This window comes from Aptenodytes forsteri, unplaced genomic scaffold (genome assembly GCF_000699145.1).
Source record: "Aptenodytes forsteri isolate BGI_AS27 unplaced genomic scaffold, ASM69914v1 Scaffold239, whole genome shotgun sequence".
Taxonomy (NCBI): Eukaryota; Metazoa; Chordata; class Aves; order Sphenisciformes; family Spheniscidae; genus Aptenodytes; species Aptenodytes forsteri.
In genome coordinates, this window is record NW_008794743.1 from 1995720 (window position 1) to 2002452 (window position 6733).

Consider the following 6733-nt stretch of genomic DNA (forward strand, 5'->3'; position numbering starts at 1 on the left):
AACTATTTCACTTTGTTATTCCACAGCTAGATGTGTTTGAAGCAGCGGAGTTGTACCAGAAAGAAGGCATCCCTGTAATTATTCTAGCAGGAAGGAAGTATGGACTGGGTAGCTCAAGAGATTGGGCTGCAAAAGGGCCTTTTTTACTGGTACTGCTGGTTTGTTTGGTTTTGGGGTGTGTGTTTGTTTTTTTAGGAAATACCTAAATGCACATTGTTTAGTTTTGGGCATGAATGTGTTTAGAAACTGTCCTCAATCTTGAATAGAATACCACATTTTGTTTTTAAAGACTTCCCAATAGTTTCTTTGCTAGAATCTTCATGGAAGAGAATCGCTAAGTCAGGATAAATCTGAATTTCCGAATTATGTAACTTACCATCTTAGACTCCAGACTTTGAGATAAATTAGACATTTATTTAGTGCTGACCTCTGGTCTCTGTGGGGTATTAAGTATCTAGCTACTGGAGACCGATTTCCACTAATATTCAGACTATATTCTGAGTCAGCCATTTATTCATGTGGAGTAATGGAAGCAACTGCATTTGGTCTGGGATTTCTGCCTGCTAACTACGGCATGGTCACTGGCTGTTATAAAGCTCCATTTCATACTGTATGGGCCTACTCTGGCTTATTTGCTTTCATCTAGCTGTAAAGCTAAAAGATGTTACTTATTTACAGGGCTCATACAAAGCACTCTCCCTAATCTTCAGTTTGAATTGCAAGATTTTGGACGTAATATGTATTTGAAGCTTACTTTTGCATTTCGCTCTGACTACTGTACTGAAATACAAAATCACTTGTATTTTTGCAGGGTGTTAAAGCTGTCCTAGCTGAAAGCTATGAGAAGGTTCATAAAAGTCAGTTGATTGGAATTGGCATAGCTCCACTTCAGTTTCTTCCTGGGGAAAATCCAAGTATTTTGGGTCTCACTGGCAGAGAGCAATTTTCTATATTGTTCCCTCCAGAGCTGTCGCCTGGAATGACTTTGGATATTAAGGTATCTTTGCAATATTTTTTTAATTTCTCTGTTGAATGTAGTGACGATTGAAAGCACAGAAAGAAAAGTTAATCCTGATAATTGAAAGCAGGAAAAACCAAAACTTAATTCTCTTTGAAAGTAAGCTTATAGTCTTGCCTGCTGAAGTTTGTCACGGCTACTGAAGTTTCCCAACGTACATATACACATGTTCTCTCTACGCAACTTCTTATGCAGCCTGAAATTCTCGATTGTTCTTTTGGGCATTGTTTCCCCCCTCATGGGCACCGTATTAGGGTAGAATTGAGTCTCGTGTCTCATTCAGGCCCTTTTAAAGACAAGGGTGTGACTGTTTGAGAGAGGCTTTTGCTCAAAGGGAAAAAGCCAGAAATGGCTTTTTCTTTGTTATAATCGGTACGTAGCATGCTCCCAGCTGGATCTAAGCTGTGCAGTAAAATAAGCCTTCATTCTGTTCCCAGCAGTGTCTCGGGTCTGCAGTGGCAGATAAGCGGGTTGAATTTGCTTGTGTTCAACAAAACTTGGGGTTAGAGTGTTAACTGAGACTAAGCAAGGGGAAGTGAAAGCAAAACTCTTAATTGGTCTCTCTTTTTTGCTTTTGTTTTGAAGACAAGCACTGGAAAAGTATTCAGCGTGATGGCCTTGTTTGAAAATGACATGGAGATAACTCTATACAAATATGGTGGAAGTCTAAACTTTGTGGCTCGAAGATTCTTATAGTAGCTACTGACTATATGGGTACCTTGCATAACTGGTAATTCTGAAAATGCCTTGTGTGAACCCAGGAATCTGTACTGTGGAACTGCAAACAGTCCTAGTGTGCTCAAAGTTACTTCGTCCATGGATGTAAAAGATTGTGAATCATTGTAACTGCAACAAGATCCTTCCCGATTTTAAATAATATTCTAATGGTGCTATTAAACATTGCTAAAATCAACACGTGTATTGTGGCAGAGAGCTGTAAGTATGGAGGGGATGTTTTATCAGACCATTTTGTAAATAAACTATGCGAAATCTGAAACTGATTGTGCTGAAGATTATTATGTAAGAAGATTTTCTGCAGTTGTTTCCACTCAGTTTTTGCACCTGTAAATCTGTGTACTGCTGTTCGTTGATTTAAGGGTAGCAGATGGTATGGAATGTTACAGGCCAAACTTTTTTTTTTTGCATCCAGAGCTTAAAACAGGTATTCAGTTTTGAATTTCTTGCTCTTTAGGTTATGGGATGAACAAAAAGCAGTCCACATGAGGCCCACGGTATCCTGTATCACAGATCAGGACTTTCTTACCTTTATTATGGGATTGCATTTCATCTGGATCCAGATTTACAACTGCTCATGCTATGAAATATTGTGTGCTTAGAAGGATGGGAAACACCTCTGCATTTAAAAAAAAAAAATGCTCGCAATTATTTTGTTCATGCAGGTTAAGTGTAGCACCCCAGCTTTTTGACAAGCTGCAGTGTCCTTTGCTTCAAGTTTGTCATATCTACTTCAAGGGATGCAGTTTGTCATTTATGACATCAGTTTTTACTGTAGTGTCTGCGATATCATTAGACAAAGTACCTCCCCTTAGTATTTTAACCTTTAAAAATCTTTAAAAACATTTATTAGGACTGTTTAAATTCCTCTGCTTTAAATACACCTATGTCTAATAAGTTATACTTACTTGTCAAATGTCAAAGAGCTGAGGTAGCCATACTGCCTTTTAATTAAAGCTTCCTAATACGCTGTTAGTTTACAGCTCTTCCAAACAAGCATCAGATTCCCCTGCTGAAGATCCCAGAATACTGAACAAATCTGGCTCTTAGGCCACTGCAACTTCTATAAATTTAGTTGTCAGCACATTGACAGTAAAAACCCTGTTCCGTACTTAATATTAACAGAAGATGCGCAGTTTCTGCAAAAGTGCTTGTTTTGCCACTTAACTAAGCGTTGATAGCTTCTAATCTGCGCAAGCGAGTCTTCAGCTTCAAGATGCTGTTTCTGTGCTCCTGTATATTGAAAAGCTTCATATACCGCTTACGGTTTACGTAGAGATTAATTTCTTTCGGAGAACAAAACTGCAATAACTTGCCTATAAATTGTCAAGGTTTTGCTTTAAGATTTTTTTGCTCTTGATAAACATTGTCTTAAATATTAAAACTTTCAAGAGGACTATATTAGCTTTACTACATGTGCTTTCAATTTATAACCAGGCACTAAGGTAGTTGACTTGCAAACTAACAGATGCACCGTTCAAATCTTTAAATAGTATGTTTCTGACATTCCTTTAAAAAAAACTAAAAAAAAAGGACATAATTATATCATTACAATGTATTAATTTTTTGACAGTTCAAATGCCAAATTAATTTGACTTCACTGGCGTAACTTTGATCCACCTTTTTTATTTTATTGGACAAAGTTCCCTAAAGTTTGAAATCCTGTATAATCTGTTTTTATATTTCACTAGTTTTGCTGTGGTTTTCTTTTGGTCAAGATGATAACCATTCCGGTGACTCCTACCACTGATATGGGTGATAAATCAATGCATTTTTCAATACTATATTCAACTGAATGCTGAATGAGTTTCTGTTCTGTGGTACCCTTTTGCTAATTTTATCCAGAGTTATTGAGCAGATCTTATTTCTTGTACAACAGTGTCTAATACTATTTTTTTTCCCCAGCTCAAAGGTATATTCTTGATTTAGTTCAAGAAAATGCATGTTCATTATTGGGGAGCAAATAGGAATTTAGTGCTGGCACATAATGATGCCTCGTGCAGCTGGTAAATAAAAACACAACTGCAAGCCTATTTAAAACTTGCGTAACTGCTAATGCTTGAACGGAACACAGCCTCCCACCCTCGCCAGCGCAGTACCACTCTCGTTGCTTCAGGAGACGGTGATCCAAGCCATGTCAAGGTAAACCAGTATTGTGAAGTTAAGTGCAATTTCAAGGGATGTGACTTATCCGCAAGTTGTCACCAATAAAGCTAGTCATCTCCTTTAAGAGACACGATGGGTTTCATTACCATAGCAACTACTTTAATTCTGCCGCGCTCCTATGTCTTAAAATCAACGAAAGACAGCTTTTGAGCTGTGCTTTGGCACAGTTGCTCTTCAGCTTCAGGCTCCTGCTACTGTTGCTGCAGTGGGTCCAGCCCTAAATATGCCGAAGTCAATAGCATCTTTGCGAGTTGTGCAGACTGACTCCTGCCCTTAAGATCTGTACGCCTGAAGCGGCGTGGGTGCTGCGAGGAACTGCACTGCTTACGTACCCGCCTCCCGCTTCTCATGCGGTAGTGAACTGCTGGTGAAGAGAACGCTTGCCTGATCGCCCGTGGTGATGTGCCTGTCCCCTCTCCCTCGTGCAGCAGTGAACGCTGTAGAGTCCAGTTCAACAACCCAGCGGCAAAGGGAAGACGTTTTAACTTTGAACACACTGCTAGGATCCTGTGAGCTGTAGATGGGCAAGAGTGACCTCTGCTTTCTGGCAGTGGCCGGATATGGCACAGTCAGAGGACTGCTGTGATCACACACAAAAAAACATTGTCCAATTAGACCTCTTTCTGGTATCTTAAAGCATAGGAGGAAATGTACCTTTTTGAAGAAGTGACTCAGTGTGTTAGATGTATTTAACCTAGAATTCTCTCTCCAGTTTGATTTGGGGGAAGAATCTGTTCCAATTTTTCTAAATGTTTTCTCTCCTTGTGCCCCTCTTCCTCCCTCCCCCTCCCAGACTACAAAGCTTTGGGATAGTGTTGATGTTTATACACTTTACACCTAAGTATAAGGAGATGAAACCATGTATATTAATCATATCAAAGCAACTGCAAATCAATGTCTGCTGTTTCAAGCCAACAGAACAGTGTTTTAAGTTCAGTAAGTATTGTATAGATATATCTTAAGTTCAACTGATGACAATTGTGCATAAAATGTTACCGATGCTGTAAATTATTTTTAATAAAGAAAATTGTATCACAGCTCTTGTATGTTACCATCTATTTTGAATAGATAGTATGGAATACACTGCAAATGGTACTGTAAGTATGTATGAAAGGGTGGGGTGAATAAGGAGAAGGGTGTAATTATGCATCTTACGTTTTCTCGTTAGGAGCGTCTCACATGTGGGCTTCCAAAGCATGTTTAATTGGTGTAGAAAGAGTTTTTCTGTGTTAGGTGATCCAGATACTGGTCTGGATATTGTATCAAATGCTTTTTGAATAGCCTATTTTTTTTCTTCAGGAAAATGTCTGCTTTAATTTAGAATCTAGATCAAGTCCTGTACTAAAGCAAGCTGTTAACCAAGGTTACGGCGATGGCGCACAGAGCTTACAGCTATGACAAGATCTTCAAAAGTCATTTGGGGGTGTCCGACACTGACCCACCTCTGAAGACTCACTTTCAGAAGAGGCATTAGACTTGCATCCAACACAGAGATGCTAAATTATTCAAGTCTTATCTTTCTCACAGATAACGGGAAGAGAGGCCGAGGTACAACCTTACTCCTGTGCGTTGCCTCACAACCGCAGCGTGCTTCCCACCAGAATACTGGGCAGGCAGGAGAAGCGTGGAAGTCTGTGGGTCTTAAGTCTTGGCACAATCTAGTCTGAAAACTAAGGCAAGACTAATGAGGTACAGATCTGCAAAATGCATCGTGATGTGGTTTACAGAGAGGAGGAGTGTGTTCCGATTCTCTCTTCTGTAACCTGCTATGTATCTTAAAAGTCGCAAGAATGCTTTCCTGCTGTGACAATTTTGTTCCGGTGAGCTAAACCTTCAGGTCAGCCTCAGAAATCAGAAATACGTATCTTAAAGTCGCAAGCATAGCAAGAATGCTTTCCTGCTGTGTCAATTTTGTTCCGGTGAGCTAAACCTTCAGTCAGCCTCAGAAATCGGGAGAGGGAACCCTAAATATTTTCCAGAGCACTCATTTTTGAAGAGACTTGCTTGTGTGATTTCCGGGGGGCTAGGAGGGGGGAGAGTGAAGTAAGTAAAAATATTTATTAGTTGGTCAATCACTTTGCTTAGTAACATCTGTTCTGAAATTGGGGGGAAAAAACCCAAGGAACTTATATTTGTTTCTTGGGGACATAGTTTCCTTTTTCTAAACTCCCTATTGGATTAAAATAATGTTTTCAATTTCATGTCCTTATTATTACAGATAACACTGAAATATTGGGACAGAGGCTTCTTCATAACTGGTTTACTTAAAATGAAGCTGCTTTTTTTTTTTAACTTCAGTAAGCCTTTCCTCAATCCTTTTTTCCTCAGATTCCTAATTCTGTCATAGTGGGACCTCTTCTTGCAGAAGATTACTTTTTTTTTTCATTAGGAATTTCAGAAGAGATTTATATATTGATCTTGAAAGTTAGTATGTGTGTGGGACTGAGGTTTGTCATTAATTAAGTCTAAAATTCTCTGGGGCTGGACAAGTGTTCCCAGTCTGAACTCTGGTACGGTCTAAAGGCCATCCTGAGAACGATGCCTCAGGTTTGTTACAGGTAAGTGATCCGCGGTCAAAACAGCTGAGAGAGTTTTTGATCTTGTGTGCTGATGAAAGGATTTAAACAAAATAATCACGTGTAAGTCTCTGCTCCTACGGAGAGCAGCGGGAGCGCTTGTTCTGAAGTGTTTTCCCCTGAAGCGTTTCCTTCCCCCACGCCGTTCGAAACCCGAAGCCGGTACAACGGCGCGCACCCCCCCGCGAGCGCAGGGCGCCTTTGCCCCGTCTCCGACCGGGGCGCCGCTCCCGCAGGC

At 40.0% G+C, this 6733-nt stretch overlaps 2 protein-coding genes across 2 annotated transcripts in view; both read left to right on the plus strand.

Moving 5' to 3' along the window:
- IREB2 (iron responsive element binding protein 2) overlaps window positions 1-4955 on the plus strand; it is a 28965-nt gene extending 24010 nt beyond the window's left edge. Inside the window, exons 21-23 of the mRNA XM_019470676.1 lie at window positions 27-149; window positions 812-997; window positions 1604-4955. Coding sequence (XP_019326221.1) covers window positions 27-149; window positions 812-997; window positions 1604-1714 — 420 coding nt within the window. The 3' untranslated portion in view covers window positions 1715-4955. The remainder of the gene's footprint in view (window positions 1-26; window positions 150-811; window positions 998-1603) is intronic.
- A 1461-nt stretch (window positions 4956-6416) lies between these two features.
- Window positions 6417-6733, plus strand: part of HYKK (hydroxylysine kinase) — a 6363-nt gene continuing 6046 nt past the window's right edge. The window contains exon 1 of the mRNA XM_009274002.1: window positions 6417-6477. The gene's annotated coding sequence lies outside the window, so the exon portion shown is untranslated. The remainder of the gene's footprint in view (window positions 6478-6733) is intronic.